The sequence below is a fragment of the Buteo buteo genome, chromosome 13, assembly GCF_964188355.1.
Source record: "Buteo buteo chromosome 13, bButBut1.hap1.1, whole genome shotgun sequence".
Lineage (NCBI taxonomy): Eukaryota > Metazoa > Chordata > Aves > Accipitriformes > Accipitridae > Buteo > Buteo buteo.
This window is the reverse complement of record NC_134183.1, coordinates 23512247-23528027: the sequence shown is the minus strand read 5'-3', so window position 1 is coordinate 23528027 and position 15781 is coordinate 23512247. Positions and strand designations below refer to the sequence as shown.

Sequence of the window (15781 nt, the reverse complement as noted above, 5' to 3'; positions counted from 1 at the left end):
GGGGAAAGCAAGCGCAGTCCCTGGCCATCCTGACTGTTGTGTGGGATGTTATGTAGATGGTACAGTGTGTGTGTGTGCCACTTTCAGCTTCCAACATCAGTATCATTTCCAGCACCTAAGTGTTGTGCAGATGCTAAGCAGCTGAGCATTGCCTTTTGTCTCTTTTACCCCTCTTCTGAGGTGAAAAATATAATCTCTCCATCCTTTCTGCTTGGGTGTTGGGAAGGTTTCATATCTGTAAATGTATGTTCCACTAAGGAAAGGACTTAGAAGTGAAAAGTACTTTAATTTTCTCCTGTACTAAGTAGGGTCCTGGAGAACATGTCTTGCTTTGTCATACCTACATAAGTAAGGGCAAAGAAGTCACATAGTAACCTGGAGATGTGACCTGGAGACCCCTAGTACTGATACAGATGGGCCAGCTGGGCACAGCTGTAGTCTTGCTACGCACAGGAGCCCATGTCTGCTGTTGAAGGTATTACATGCTCTTCTCAGCATCTGTTTACCCCATGTGTCCCATCACCCCAACTCCTGATCTGTTATTTCTTTCCTTGTTTTCATTGCCATTGTTCCCCCTAGATGACACCTGCATGCCCCATGAGGTACGGACGGCTCATGCCATGGTGCCTCACAACTGCCCTGGCTGGTGATTTGGGGGCGAAAGAACCAATTTCCCCCTAACGTGTAGTAGGACTGGAAACAGGGGAGGTGAGGGAACTGCTCAATGTGGGTGCGTGGGTTAAATGTGCCTGTCCTGGTGTGTTCTGCGTGCAGGAAAAGTCAGTGTGATATTGAACGTGCTGGTCTTTGATATCTCTGTGGCTCCTGTAAAAACCTCTGCAAATTGAATTCGCGGCACAGTTCCTTATCTCCTGAAAGGAAGATGTAACATCATCATCTTGTGTTTTAGCCAGACATTTTTCCTCAACACTTCCCTATTTCTATGCTGAGGGAAAAACAAATGTTGAGTCTTCCCTCCCCCACCCCCCCGCCTTCTTCCTGTTTGAAACATTAAGAGCCCTTCACACAAAGCAGCTCAAGTGCAGAAGAATTAATTGGGGAAATTAGGTTGTGTTGTATTTCTGGCATTTTCTCAGAAACAGTAATTGCCCTAATTCTCCACCCTGCCAAGACCTCCACCCGCACTGTTTCCCCCCTCCCCTTTTCCTCAGTGTCTACCTGTCTTTCTCCTGCTTGAGTTGCTGTTTTCATGCTGTTGCCATTTATTGCATTTCAGTAATGAGAGGGATGTGGCAGGTGAAGAGCTCTCACAATCTGGTGACATCTTCTTTGAAGCACAGGCACAAAAGAGCAGTTTGTTTTTGGCAAATAAAAACTCCCTGCTATGGTACTTGACCTCCATGCTCACCTCTTCTCCTGTTTGGGATATGTTGCTGCTGCATTGCAAGTCATCTGGCTCAGATTTTTTGTTTAATATAGTCTCAATATTCACTCAAATACTGACCTCCCCCCAAACCCTCACACACTTACTGAGAGCTAATGAAACTTAGGATCTTTCAATCAAAGCTCAGCCCCATTCCCAGGCAATTGAATTGAGGCTTTTGCTTTCTCCCAACCATTGGACTGATCTCCAGAGAGCTGGGAGTTCAAAGCCCTTCAGTTTAGCTTTCTGGTGTTTTTTAACTCCTGACCTTCCATTTGCGGAGGTCATAGATGTAGCCTAACAGGGAAGAATTGTTTGTTGTTCAGTATTTCCTGACCTAAAACACCTGGTGATGTACATGGCAGGTTCAGATCCAATGGAGATGCTACAGTGGGTAGTAAAGTGGTGGGACTCCTTGTCTCAGGAGATGGTAGATGCCAACAGATGAGATGGGTTGAAAAAGTGATTGAACAAAACTGTAAAAGCAAAGTAATCTATCAGGGGCTATTGGACACGAAATACCTCCCCTGTTTCAGGAAATCTCTGTGCCACTGATTATTGAGGACTGGAAGGTATTGTGGGACATACACTGTGGGCTCTTCTGTTTCCATAGTCTCCTCTGCATCTCTGACTGAGGTCAGGGTCCCAGCTAATTGGACTTTGGCTGCTCTTAAAAACTGTCCAGGCTGATCTCTGCTTTCCTGGGAGCTGGGGAGAGTACTGGGAGTAACTAGTCAAATGCTGGACCCAGGTGAGGGGTAGTGACATCATCCCCAGGAAGTCAGAGCTTTGATTCAGTTCAATTCAGAAATCTGGGATTGTTTCTCAGTGTAGCCAAACTGCCCAAGCCTGTTCACCTCTGCTGTGAAAGCTTGAGACAGCAGGTTTCTGGCAGGGATTTCAGGAGCTCTTTCCTTCAAAGCAATTCCCTTCCCATAAAAACTTAAAAAGGGAGGGCAAGACTCCTTTCCATTTTCAGTGGTCCCTGGGTGCAGCCAACAGATCCAGACAGGCAAGAGAAGCTACTTGTGACCCCTGCCAATCCTTGAGTAGTTCCCCCCCCACCTTGACTGTGAAACTGTCTTTTTCCCCTGTTCTGATTTGTATTGTCCAAGTGTGGTTCCCAACCACCTGCTAGAGGTTGCCTGCATGCAATGTGCTCCCTTCTTCCTGCTGTCCCCACCCTGAACGTCCTGTTAGCCTGAAAGCTGTGAGATACACGGAAAAGAGCACAGTGCCTAGTTTTGAGCCAGAGGGACTTTCCCATGGTGGACATTCATCCAAAACATGTGCCTCTGTGGTATTACCAGAAATAAGGAAGGATTTTGTACAGGGCAAGCCAGAGAAGCTGCTGGTTCCTGGGTTTTACCAAGGTGGCCTGATTTTAACTGTAGCTAGAGCAGAAGAAGGTGGAGAACCATATGCCAGTAAGCTTCATTATTCTAGCCCCAGGTGGACCAGAAACAGTATGTGTGCTCCTGAGCATATGGAAATGAACCGTTCACGCTTTGGAAGGAGCACTGCCGCTTACAATCAAGGGAGACTTGGATGTGTAAAACACTCCCCTCTCACTTTATCTAGGTTGCTGGACCCATTTCCCCACTGCATCCCAGCTGGCCAGTGGCTGCCTCCTGCCTTCCCACCTGCAGGACCATGATCTCAGCTCTCCTTTACCATGGGGATAGCCCTGAGATCTCACATTGGTCAGGAAAGCTGGGGAGCATTCCCAAACCTCAGTATGATCAGCAGAAGAACTGGAGGCAGAGAAGTTATAAACCAGTTTAGTGGGAGCATGGCTAAATTATGCTTTGCTTAAAGACAAACTGAAGACCTCCTTAGAAAAATTAACATGCAAATATCTTCATCATCCTCCTTAATTAAGATGTTTGCATGGAAAGAAACCACTGCTTTTCTTTTTTTCTCCTGATTCCTGCATGGTTGGAGTTTCCACAGGCTTTCCTCTCCTGATCCCCCCGTTTCATAGTCCTGCCTCTCTCACAGCCACAGCGAGCTCCTTCTCCACGCCAGCTGGATGGAGAGAGCCCCTATTTGCAAGCAGCTGTCTTTAATAAACAGGCTGTTTAGGGCTAGGCTGTCAAAGAGAGCATGTTCAATGTACAATCAAGGGGCAACGATGCACAAAATTGCACACACACACAAAATAGGAATCTTTTCTTGGTGTGTGTTGAGCTTTGAACGCTTAAGTGATTCCACCTCTCTCTTCCCCATCCAATTATGCGGGTAACACTTGGTAAGATTGCTAAAGGAATTAGTGAGGGAAATCTTTACACTGTCTAATCAATATTATTCTGCTCAGTACAAGGCATATCCCCCTCTCTGGCCTCAGTCGTGTTCTCATTTGCCCTCTGAAGACACAAGTTCACTTTCTCACTACTTGGGTTGTGGTGACCAAGAGGAAAAACAGCAGCATGTCTATTAGAAAATGTTTGTAGTTAGAGTTTCTTCCTTGAATTAAAAAAAAAAAAAAAAAAAGAAAGAAAGATGTAATACAGCCCTGCCAAAACCACGTTTCAGGGTTTTAAAGAGGCTTGCTGTGCAGGCCAGAAAGACCTTTTGTCTCTTTCAGTTGTATGGCCTTACAGAAATGGCCAGCAACCTTATAAGCAAAGACAGTAGATGATAATTTTTCTGAGCATCACTGAGGCAAGATGCCAGATTTTATGGGCCACTAGACTGATCCAATATAGCAAATCCTGTGTTCCACTGTGGATTCTGAGACCAAATTATCAATTAATGTGAAGCATTAAAAAATCCAAATCCCTTTTAGTTCCCTGCAGTCATTAGTGACAAGAGACAATATCTATAGCTCAAATGCTTTGCCAGCATCCCCTGGCAGCAAGGCAGAAACTCCACTCCTATTTTTTCCAATACATACAAGGAAAACATATGAGATCAGTGTTTTTTACGGTCAGATTCGTCTGCCTCTTCATATTTACTTAGATGGAGGAATAAATCAGGTTTGGGTTACTCTCTGGGTTAGTTATTTGTTATTGGAATAAATGCATGGTAATAGATCTGACAGAGCAAGATGTTTCTCTTTCAGCTCTGTGTTTGAGGTAGAATTCGCTTTGTTCTGCACTATATTATATTGATGGCTTTTTTCCACTGCTGGATGACTTCATTTGCTCTGCTTCTTTCCAATGTCCGTACCTCTGCCCCAGCTGGCTTTAGGATGCAGCTTTATGCGATAGATCTCTCTTTTCTTTTTCCCTAACTGTAACATTGTAATGCAGAGGCAATTTAAACACCCATCATGAAACAATTTTCTAAGCCTTTCCCTCACCCATTTCCTACCTCAACTTTTTGGGAAGGGAGGTGAGTCAGTCACTGACGGGGCAATTCCCCAAGCAGAATGAGCTGTCAGCTACATTTAGCAGCTCAATTTTCACCTCTGGTGTGGGGTGGGAAGGTGCCCAGGGTGATGACTAGCTGGACACACCCTGAGGTCATATTTTTGGTATTCCCCGGACAGCTGTCAGCCCGAGCTCCTAAGCAGCACAGCCAGAAGTCTCCCCCCAAACCATTCTGCTCACCAACTTCCCTTTCATCTGGGGATTTTGTCTCCTTTTTGTCCTGGTGGGAACACGAACACCTTACTAGAAAGTCAGCGGACCTTATGCTCATCATTCACTCTTAATTTGCATACTGAGATCCCTACCCCTTCCCCTCCCTCCCATTCCCCAAATCTTTCCTACTTTGATACGTGGGAAAATGTAGTGCTGTATTTTCTGCTCCATCATTTCGCTTCCCTTGTCCCCTCCTAAGGTTCAGTTTTGCAAACTCTGGCAGGTTTGTGGGTGATCGGAAGCTGTGGGATGAGTTTGTTTTTTTCTTCCTCCCCCAGCCTGTGAGAATACCGATGGGACACGGACTTTTGGGGAAGTGTATGGTGATGTACCAGCTGCTTCACTGGACATTTGGCCAATGATGCCCTTAACTCTGGCTAACCCAAGCTTGCTTGAGTAAAGACATCAGATCTGGGTCTTGTCCTGCTGGCAGAGGCAGAAGGGTCCCTGCACCGTGCCCAGGAGGGCTGGCGATGGGCAAGGAGCAGGGTGCTTGAGTACCAGATACAGAGGAACTGCTCAAGCCCCCTAAAACTTCTGTCTGGAGGACTCTGGGTCCCCAAGGGATGTGGCTTCATAGTCCAAGGAGAAGTTTCAGGAGGCTAAGCCCCCCTTGACTCTTGCCCAGCTCGCCCTCCCTCCGCACTGGTGCAGGTGATGGTGTGAGGTGCAAGGTGGTGGTGACCAGGGCCAAAGGGTCTCACCTGCCCCATGCCCTCACAGCAAGGGTTGTGCAGTGTTGGGATGTTGCAGCCAGTAAAAGACATACAGTTCGGTTAAAGACATACCCTTTCCCTTCTTGTCCCCTTGCTTCATCCCCCCCATCCCTTCCTCCCTCTCTCACCCTTCCCTTCTCTTTTGTTTGTCTCCTTCCCTTGTTTTCACCCATTCACTGTCAGGAAGGGCCGCGTCCGAAGGGCCAGTTCAGCGCAGCGTGGCAGCGACAGAGACTGGCACCGCCGGCAGCTGCAACAGTGAGTGGATCTCGACCCCTGGGGCAGCTGGAAGCGGGGGACTGGTGCTGCTTGAGCATGAAATGACACGTGGGGTTGAGCAGCTTTGGGACTAGGTCGGGTCTAGTGCATTTGGCAGTGAAGGGGCTCTCGTGTATGATGGGAACTGCACATGTTTCTACTGGAGCAACTCTCTGGGGCTTGTCTGTATGGCGAGATGATATGGGATGAATGCAAAAGTCCTCAGTGCAGTCTTCCTCTGTGGGTGTTCAGGCTGTGTCTGCACTAGTGGACAGGATGGGCTGTCCTCTGGCTTTGATGGCAGCGAGCGCAGCATGATTTGTCTCCGTGCAGCTAAACCACTCCGCGCCTCCAAGCAGGGTGGCGTTTGCACTGCTCACAGGGGACCGTCCCTGACTTGTGTTGTCCTCTCAACAGTTGTTTGGATGCTGTCAAATTGGCGTGGACTAAAACCAGACCATTTGAACAGTTGAACTGTCACATGCCAGCCCTGACGCCTTGTGTTTGCTAGTCAAGACACAGCCTCAGTGTCTGACCGGTTGGATGCTTGCAGCGGAGATTGAGTGGATGTCAACCATCACCGCCCCACTGCTGCTCCCGTCCCTTGCCCAGAGGAGCAGCAGCGAGGGACTGGTGTGAGTTTGATGCTCTGATAGTGCAAAGGAGTTTGGATTTGCCAAGGTCGTGGCTGATGGGAGCCATGTGAGCCAGCTGAGGGCCGGTAACACCTCTGTTCACCTTGCCCTCCCTTCCACAGAGGCGAGCCGTCATCCCGTTGTGCTTGCTGCATGCTGGACCCTCTGTGTAGGGATGCTTAGTCCAGTGGGTCCCCAACTGTCACAGCATCCCAGAAGCCACTGCCAGCAAGCTGCAAGGCTGCTGGAGGTGAGCTGCAGAAGCCTGTGAGAGGGGCAAACATTGAACTTGATTGTCCTGTGTGGTTTTGCTGCTGGCACGCAAGAAAGTGCTCTGTTGATCCAGAGAGTTGGGGAGCGTTTGCCTGAGTCTGTTTTGGAAGTGGATCGAGCTAATCCACCCAAAGACACTGTCTGTGCAGGGCAGTTATGACCCCTCATAAGTTAAGGCAGGAAAGTGATGGCTTCCATGCTTTATTTCTGTTGTGGTTTAACCCCAGCTGGCAACTAAGCCCCTCACAGCTGCTCATTCACTCTCTGCCACAGCGGGATGAGGGAGAGAATCAGAAGAGTAAAACTGAGAAAACTCATGGGTTGAGATAAAGACAGTTTAATAGGTAAAGCAAAAGCTATACGCAAGCAAAGCAAAAGAAGGAATTCATTCACCACTTCCCATGGGCAGGCAGGTGTTCAGCCATCTCCAGGAAAGCAGGGCTCCACCATGCGTAACCGTTACTTGGAAAGACAAACACCATCACTCTGAACATCCCCTCTTCCTTCTTCTTCCCCCAGCTTTATAGGCTGAGCATGATGTCATATGGTCTGGAATATCCCTTGGGTCAGTTGGGGCCAGCTGTCCCAGCTGTGTCCCCCCCCAGCTCCTTGTGCCCCCCCAGCCTCCTCGCTGGTGGGTTGGGGTGAGAAGCAGAAAAGGCCTCGGCTCTGTGTGAGCACTGCTCAGCAATAAGGAAAATACCCCTGTATTATCAACACTGTTTCCAGCACAAATCCAAAATATAGCCCCATACTAGCTACTATGAAGAAAATTAACTCTACCCCAGCCAAAACCAGCACAATTTCTCAATAGCTTCTCTGTGCCAGCAAGCCCAAAGCAATGGGCATAAATATTTGCAAAGTAGCCATGACTGGGACAAATTACTGGGGTCCAATTATCCGAACTTCCCTGTGACATTGCTAGGTGAGGTGTATGATCCTGGCCAGGTGATGAAGGACCAGCTGCCCCACCGCCCAGCTTCCTCCCAGTGCCACCACTACTCCTGCCCCGGCAACGATGGGGATTAAGCGAATACCTACGTGGTGGTGTTAAGCAGCTGAGTGGATCTCGCAAAGCCCTCCCAGGATCCATGATGGAGCAGGTCTCTGGCAGTTCCTGACTGTTGCCAGAATCACACGGGAGTGTGAGTTTAGATATCGCTGATTTTACAGGGGATATGTCAGCAGATAAGAAGACGTGCCACCAAAAGGTGATTTTGTTACATTTATGCCTTTCTGAGCCCAAATTGAATTGCCGGGTGTGGATGGGAATTTAGTTCTAAGCACTGATGTAATTTTGTGTCCTCAGCCCTGAAGGCAGTTTTTAAAAAATGATTTTCCCCTGTGCCCTGACACTATTTTTTTGCCTTTCAATCATGTCCTTATGACAGAACAAATACTGGGGTTGACCTTTGCAATGTGACATAATAATATGTGACTTCTTTATAGCTCTTTTCATCCAAAATGCTTGGCACACTATGAATCTGATCCTGCAACTGCTTACCACTGGGCTTAGCACTCACTGCTACAAGCAATCCCTGGGGAAGCCAGCGGAGCACTCACACACAAAAGTGCTATACTTGATATTATTTGCAGGATCAGGCCCTGGAGAAATGTAGCACATGTCTGTGAATAGCCACATTTTGGAGAGAGAAAGCCTTGCCCCTCTCATTTATGATTTTTATTCACTATCAGAGTGCCATGCCCAGCACTGACATGACAGCGTCCCTTTGGCTAAAACGGCATGTCAGGTAATTCTTGGGTCATATTTATAGCTATCATCTACAATCCTGTTGCTTCTTTTTATTATTTTTACCCTGCCCTGAAAGCATGCTAATTAATAAACTCCCTTAGCTTATCCTGCACCATTTGATCCTGCAGAAATCACAGCATTTTATCTTATGAGTAAGTAGGAATTAAAGAATTAAAACTACTCAGGGGAGAAAGGAACATAACCACTTTCCCTGTGCATCCCTTCTGAAACAGCCTTGCACTGTGCCCTCAGAAACCCCAAGCTCAGCCCCCTTGGGTTGACACAGGAGAGGAATCCCAGACCAGTGAACACTTGGCTGAAAAATACTTTCTGCTCTGCTGTTCCTGTTGTGAAAGGGAGAACCCAGTTAGGTGCATGGAGAAGAAGAGTCTGTCAGTGAGATCCCAGCCTCGGATCAGGCTGCAGGTCCCTTCCATGCTACCAATGTCCTCTGCCACCATGGGAAATTCAGTTAGTCCTTCTGTGCCTCAGTTTCCTGTTGTTAAAAGGTGGTCTGTGCTCATCTTCACCAAGGAGATTCACATGAAAAAAACATTGCAAGGGACACAGTCATTATGGTGTTGGGAGACAGGTAAGTACCTTAGAAACACATAAAGAACCTATGAGCTCAGACATCTGTGGTACTCATTCAAGGAGAGTGAATTTTCAATTTTGAATTGAATTTTTGAGTCCTCAGTAGGTGGAAAATGTGAAAAGGGAAGCAGGTAGGATCCTTGTGCCCACCTCTGCTTGGTATGTTCAGGATGAGCAGAACCAGGAGAGACACCTGCTCCACCTTCTTGGTGATGGGAAGTGGTTAAATCTGGGGACGGAGACCCACTACCATCAGCAGGTATCTCCACGCTTCACTGTTGTTTGCCATCAGTAGGGCACTGCATCTCCCCCACCCTTAAAAGATAAATTCATTAGAAGTAGAGAGGTCTGGAAGGGATTCCCTGGATCATCAAATCCAATCCCCTGTTGCATCAATCACATCAGATTTATCCTTTTCATAATCAAGCACCACTATTAAATGCGCTCCTAAGGGAAGACAGTCCCAGAATCTCATTGCTTTAACTCGTAGATGCTTCTAATTTCCAGTCTATGCTTAGTCATGGCCCGTTTGTTGAACAGCAGGTACCTGGCACAGAAGCAAGAAATTTAACACAGTTCTCTTAAAATAACCACTCAGATATCCTATCCACAAAAAAATGCTGAAGTTGCAAAAAGGAACGTGCAAGGTCAGGTAATGATAATGGGGAGGTCCTAGCTCACACTTGCCTCAGCCTTGTAGTACAGACTTCACATAATCACCTGCCGTTAATCTTGTATGATCTGGTTGAGGTACAAGGCAAAAGTACTCGCAGAACAAAGGAACTTCTTTGCTATTCTTCTCCATAATATTAATCGTGTAACCCTCTGTCTCTCTTGTCTCAGGTATAACTAACACTGAGCTAAACATTTGTCAATTTTTCCCTTTCTTGGCAGGCTTTTCCATGCCATTTATTGTTTTACTGTACAAGCCATTACTTGCACAGCACCTTTGAGAAGTCAGTAAGTGGCATTGCCCCGTTTTACAGGTTAGGAAACTGAGCACAGAGCTATCAGCCATATCAACCCATCGAGCTGCAAGGGCAACTTTCCTCCTCCAAAATGCCCCTGCTTTATTCAGTGCAGTCTTATTGACTCCAAACCACGCAATTGCTACCCAGCCAGAGGAAAGGGTCTGGTGCAGTAGTCTGCCTTGTGGCACAGAGTGTATGTTGTGTGCCATGGAAAAGATGGGATGCTCTAGAGCCATGACTTGCTTGCTTTACATTCTTGTCTGGTTAGTTAATCAGAGTGCACAATGAATGGGCGAGAGGGAAGAAATAGGTGAGTATAGGCTGAGGTGCAAAAACTCAGTGTTACCCATTAGTTGTGACCCAGTCCATAGAGGCCAATGGTACATGGAGTCATATATGCTCAGATCGGGTCACTGCCGCGCAGCATAACCAGAGTGACTAAGGAGGAGGGCTCATTTGCCAAAACCAGGTTTGCAACTAGGACGCCGCAGTCCCATGTTTGCTTATTTAACTTGGCAGGTATTCAAGTGAAACAGGCACAGAGGGGAGGTGTCAGAGCTGATCTCAGTACCAGCGTGTGGGATTTTGACTTTCTATTTCAGTGCTCCTGTTTGGAAAAGAAATGCACTCAGAACCCCCCCTCCTTTTTTTTTTTTTTTAAGCACTATTTAAATGTCATAAGAATCGTACAGTGCCCACCTTAACGTTCCTAACAAATTAAAATATTTTATTAGTCTATAATGTGAAAACCATTGCCGTGGTTACTATAAAAACCTGAAGGTCTCCAGAGGGAATGTTGTCAGCAGGTCTAAAATGTATGCAAATATATTTCATTGCTACAAAGGTACCAGGGGTCAGACAGGCAGCCCCCAGCCCCAGGGCGACAGGCTGTTAGCGTGGGAGGGAACCAAGCGCATCTCACAGTGGGGAGGAAGAAAGCAAGTCTCTTGGCTGGTTTTCCTGGAGTTTTGCAGGGTGAACGCCTAGGGCTATGCCTGGCTGGTTTGGATGGTTCCCACACACCTCGCTGGCGGTGAGGGTAAGAAAGTGCTCCAGATGGCTCACCCCCCCATCATGGATAAGCAGCTCTGAACCTCTGGCCCCATTCTGCTAACGCAGACAGGGCGGGTGCCTGTTCCCCTCGGGCATCGGCATACCCCTGGTGCCCCCTTCCTCCTGCAGATGACTCTGGATGTGTCCCTCTGAATAAGCAATGCCTAGCACAGGGCAGGCAGGAGACAGCTGCATCCAGCTCTGAGAAAGCAGCCCGTCCCCGCTGCCCCAGGCAGCCGCCACTCGGACAGCTGGGTGACAAAGTAGCCCCTGCTTTGGCCAGGTGACACCAGAGACTCCCAGAGCGGTGGGTCCTGAGCCTGTCCTTTGCCCCGTGCAGAGCCAGTGGGCTTCTGCTGGTTACTCCTCACCAGTTTGGGCAAGTGTCAAATGGTTCTGAGATTAATTACTATTTAACGGGCTGTATTTCCATCTCTGCAGAAGGTTGCAGTGGAAAAGACAGAAGTACTGGGATAATTTACCTTGGTATTACACAGCAGATTACCCTGTACTTACAAGGCCACCAGTTTCCACGTAATTAGACCTCCAACACAGGGAAGTCTGCGATAGGTTTCCAAACGACTCTTCCCGGTGTCAGAGAAGCAGAGGGATGGCAGAGGACTGCAGACTGAAAACTCATTAGGTGCATTTAAAGCTGTTGTTAGTTTACAATTCAAGCTGGGGGAGGTACAATGAGCAGACAGCAAGGCCACCTGTACCTGTCAGTGAGAGGGAGGACAAAAACCCGGAGCAGTTTGTCTAGGAAATGTGGGAAAGCCAAAAGAGAAAGGAGGGCTTTGAGGGAGCTATGTGTGCCAGGCAGCCGGGGGCTGAACGGCAGCAACGGCTGCTGCTCTTCAAGCTTCATGGGGGAGAGCTTTGCCAGTGGTGGAGGACTCTGCTGAGCCACAGAGCTGCACGGCCGCTGGGTCCTGCCCTGTGGGATGGTGTCCCTGGGGCCACAGGGGATGCCACAGCAGGGATGCCCTGTGGGTCAGGATAAGGGGTGGGCAGCAGGACACCCTACCCATGCCTGCTGCCTCCCTGCCTCTTGCTCTGGATTGCTGTCCTCCATTTTTCACACGCACCCAAATCAAACACCTACTCAGGGAGCATTTTGAAGAATGACAAATGTCTTTGATTATCAAGCACAAATTCCAGTAGCAGCTCATCGCACCTCTTGGGTGGCTAATAAAGCACTGAGCCTGTTCTGATCAATATACAGCAAGTATCGCTGTAAAGTGAGATTGTGCGTGCCCCAGGCCATGTTGCATTTTGTCTTTATAAACCCTGTCCTTTTCGAACCAAGCACACTCCCTTGTGGGGTGGCAGCTCCCCAGCAAGCTTGTGACTTCCAGTGTGCCAGTGAAACAAATGCTCTTCTGAAGCCACCCATGTAAAGGACCTATGTCAAAGAGCAAAGTGTGTGCCTCTACAGCAATCATTATTTTAAATACTCTTTTATTACACAGCCACATGTCCCTGACTGAGCTCCACAAAGAGTATCCATAAGGTCAACAGCTTCTGGAGAGGAGCAGCAGAAACAAAGACAGTGTGAAGCAATTGATTGCTGAGGATAGAAAGAACTGTATGTAAATAGTTTGCCTAAAGAATGACTGGAGTGGGTAGATGTGCTACCTGATTGCAAATATTTATAAGGTTGTGAGCTTGAAGGTTAGAAAATGTGAGAGAAGTATATAGAAGTTAGCACAGGGATAATACGGTGAGGACGAGGCTGGGGAAAATCAGTGTGGCAAGCAGGAAATTTCCATCATGTAGGCAAGATTTGCTTGTGATTTCCTGAGGGAGGCTGTGGGTTGCCCACTGGGATATATGGATTGGCACCCATCAATACCTTAGCAAATCCTTTAGGGCCCTCTCTCACAAAGGAAAGAGGGCAGAATGAAATTTAATAGGGTTTTTTTTCAGCTCTACTTTTTGGGCTGTGAAGCTGTTTCCTACGCAGACATGCGTGTCATTGCCTGTGCATGCTGCATACACATACCTAACGCTCTTGGACTAGAGCGGCTTATCCAGAGGCAGTGAAACCAGTCAAGGCTTTAAGCCCAGCATTTGTAGTCACGTTTCTCCTTGAAGTAAATGCTCCAGCAATGACATAATTGAGGACTGTCCTGTCTGCTCAGCATATGTCTGCAGGGGTCATTCATCCTATCAGACACTGCAGAACATTAGCGGTTTCCTTAGACTCACTTTCTCCTTCCGTCCTTCCTCTTGTGGCTAACCCTAATGGAGAGCAGGTGGCTAGAGACTCATCTAGGAAAACTCACCCAGTTCGGGGAGCTGACCGTCTAGAAGCAGTCCTATATTATGGCAAAAACAGTCAGATGTGTCCTACCGGGTGCTGGGTTTGTAAAATGGTCCCAGCGGGGCTCACTGGGGTGGAGCGTCTGGCTGGCTGCAGGAAGGGGAGCAGAAGGCAACCAGTGATGTCTGTGATGGCCACTTAGTGCTCGAGGGCTCTAATGGCATCTGGGAGCCAGGTTCCTGTGTTTGTGGGTTTGCTTATTTATTTACGCTTCTGACTAAATAAAGTAGGGAGGAAGAATTTTAACACAGTGGTTAAAATGCATGGGACTCCAGCAGCTCTGTCCTACTCAAGGGCATCTGGAAAATTTGATAAAGAATGGAGGAAACTTCAATGCACAGAAAGTCTCAGGTGGAAAAATAGAGCAGAAGAGGATGCAATGCTTGATTCCTTTGAATTTTCAAATTTAGCTTGTTTTCCAGCAGAATCCTGCAGCCAAACCCCAGCCTCATCTTCTGCAGGTGGCACCATTTTGACTATCGCTGGTTTTAGTTCTGCCACTTCCCAGTGCTGCTGCTGTTCCCTCATCGCAGCTGTGCTCAGATGGGTGCAGTCGCTCTCTTCTCCTGTGCCAGTCCCTCTTTGCCTGTTGTCACCATCTGCAGCCTCTCCTCTGCGTGCCACACCACCTTTTGACAGGGATGCTTCAGGCAGGCATGGGAAGGGCATGTCCAGGGCAACCTCCCCTATTTTATGCCTCAGGAAGTTTAGCCATTAACATCATATATTCGACGTGTCTCTACAGCAGCCTCACTTATGGGTGGGGGGAGTTGGGGTTTGCCGCTACTGTGAAATGCAGCTCTCCATTCAACAGTGCCAGAGCTGGCACAGCTTTCCCACCGGCACTGATGAGTTTAATCACATCATTAGTAGGTGTGACACTGCAGCCTCCGATGATGAGCTCTTTATTTTAACACAGCTTGCAACATGTTTGTCTGAGATGCCATCTGTGCCTGCACTGCCTTCATAGGAGAGAAAGCGTATGCATCTTCTGAAGTTGTTCTATATTTCCGTGATGTTTCCCTGCTGAGAAACCACTGTTCAACTAGAGGGTGAGAATTTGTACCTGAAGGAAAGAACCATCACCCCAAATGCTTAAACAGGCCAAATAAACCATTAGGAAGGGCACTACTGGGACCCGTCCTCAATTGGCCTACAAGAAACTGGCTAGAAGGAATGATCCAGCTATTTTATTGCTGAAAGTTTTTCATCTTGGTAAAGGACTAAGGCCCCATCCTCTAATCTGAAGTACCGTAAGTTTTCAGGAAAGCAAGGAACAGATTTCTATTTTAAATAGACTTTTGATTTTTTACCTCCATACCATGATTGCACATAAAAGTTTCTGTGTTGCCTGCCCAGTTTTTAGATACAAAAGATACTATTGAGATTCATGGGTGCAGATCTGAGTATCTAACCTTCCCCTTTAAAAACTCCATACTCAGCTATATGTTTCTATAGATGTCCCTTGGTCAACCAACATCATGCACGCTGGCAGCATGCTCACAGTGTTTCACTGCTACTTAACAAGATTCACAAACGACAAACCAGGCAGGAGCTGCCAGATCACGGTCCAGCTGCACGTAAAGAAAGGGACTGCTTCTATAGGGAGATCCTATACCCTGCGTTGTATTAAATTTCTATCTGTATGCTGCCAGGCCTATGCTCAATGAATCTGACATTAACAAGAAATAGATTTCCAAACAATCTAGCCTAATGAATTTTGAATATTATTATGATTAATGCCAAGGCAGTTGAACTGATTATCCAGCATCCAGAAGTTAAGTAATGGAGCCTTATCTAAATCATGTATAGTCCTCAGTCAGGAATGGCTCTGGCTGCAGACAAAGACGGAGCGTTATTGGTTACCCAGAGGGGAGTCACTGTCAGGACAGAGAGAGAGGGACGATGGAAGGGGAGATTATGAGATACCAATCTGAAAGCATTTTAGCGTAGAGTGATCGCACATGCAAGTGCTTTATTGGTCCTATTTCCTAAGCTGCCTTTCTCAGGCCATTTTGAGACTTTGCTTTTATATCGCCAGGTTAAGATTTATTGGGCAAATCTTCCTACTTTCCAAAGCCAGAAACTGAGCTGATTTTCATTCTCTGTGTCGCAAAAAGAGCAGAATCCTGATGGACGCATTTCTTGCATCATGATGGTTTAACTTAGCCTCTATCTGATTAGCTTTTGAGCTATTAAACACTTCTTGTAGTATTACCAGCTCACTGCAA

General features: G+C 47.4%; 1 protein-coding gene across 2 annotated transcripts in view; it reads left to right on the top strand.

The window, feature by feature from the left end:
• The window catches only part of NTRK3 (neurotrophic receptor tyrosine kinase 3), a 219917-nt gene that overhangs the window by 192408 nt on the left and 11728 nt on the right, over positions 1-15781 (top strand). The window contains exon 16 of one of the 2 annotated variants that reach the window (XM_075045071.1): positions 5871-5945. The exons of the other annotated variant lie outside the window; for it this stretch is intronic. Coding sequence (XP_074901172.1) covers positions 5871-5945 — 75 coding nt within the window. The remainder of the gene's footprint in view (positions 1-5870; positions 5946-15781) is intronic. 2 annotated transcript variants of the gene reach the window in all.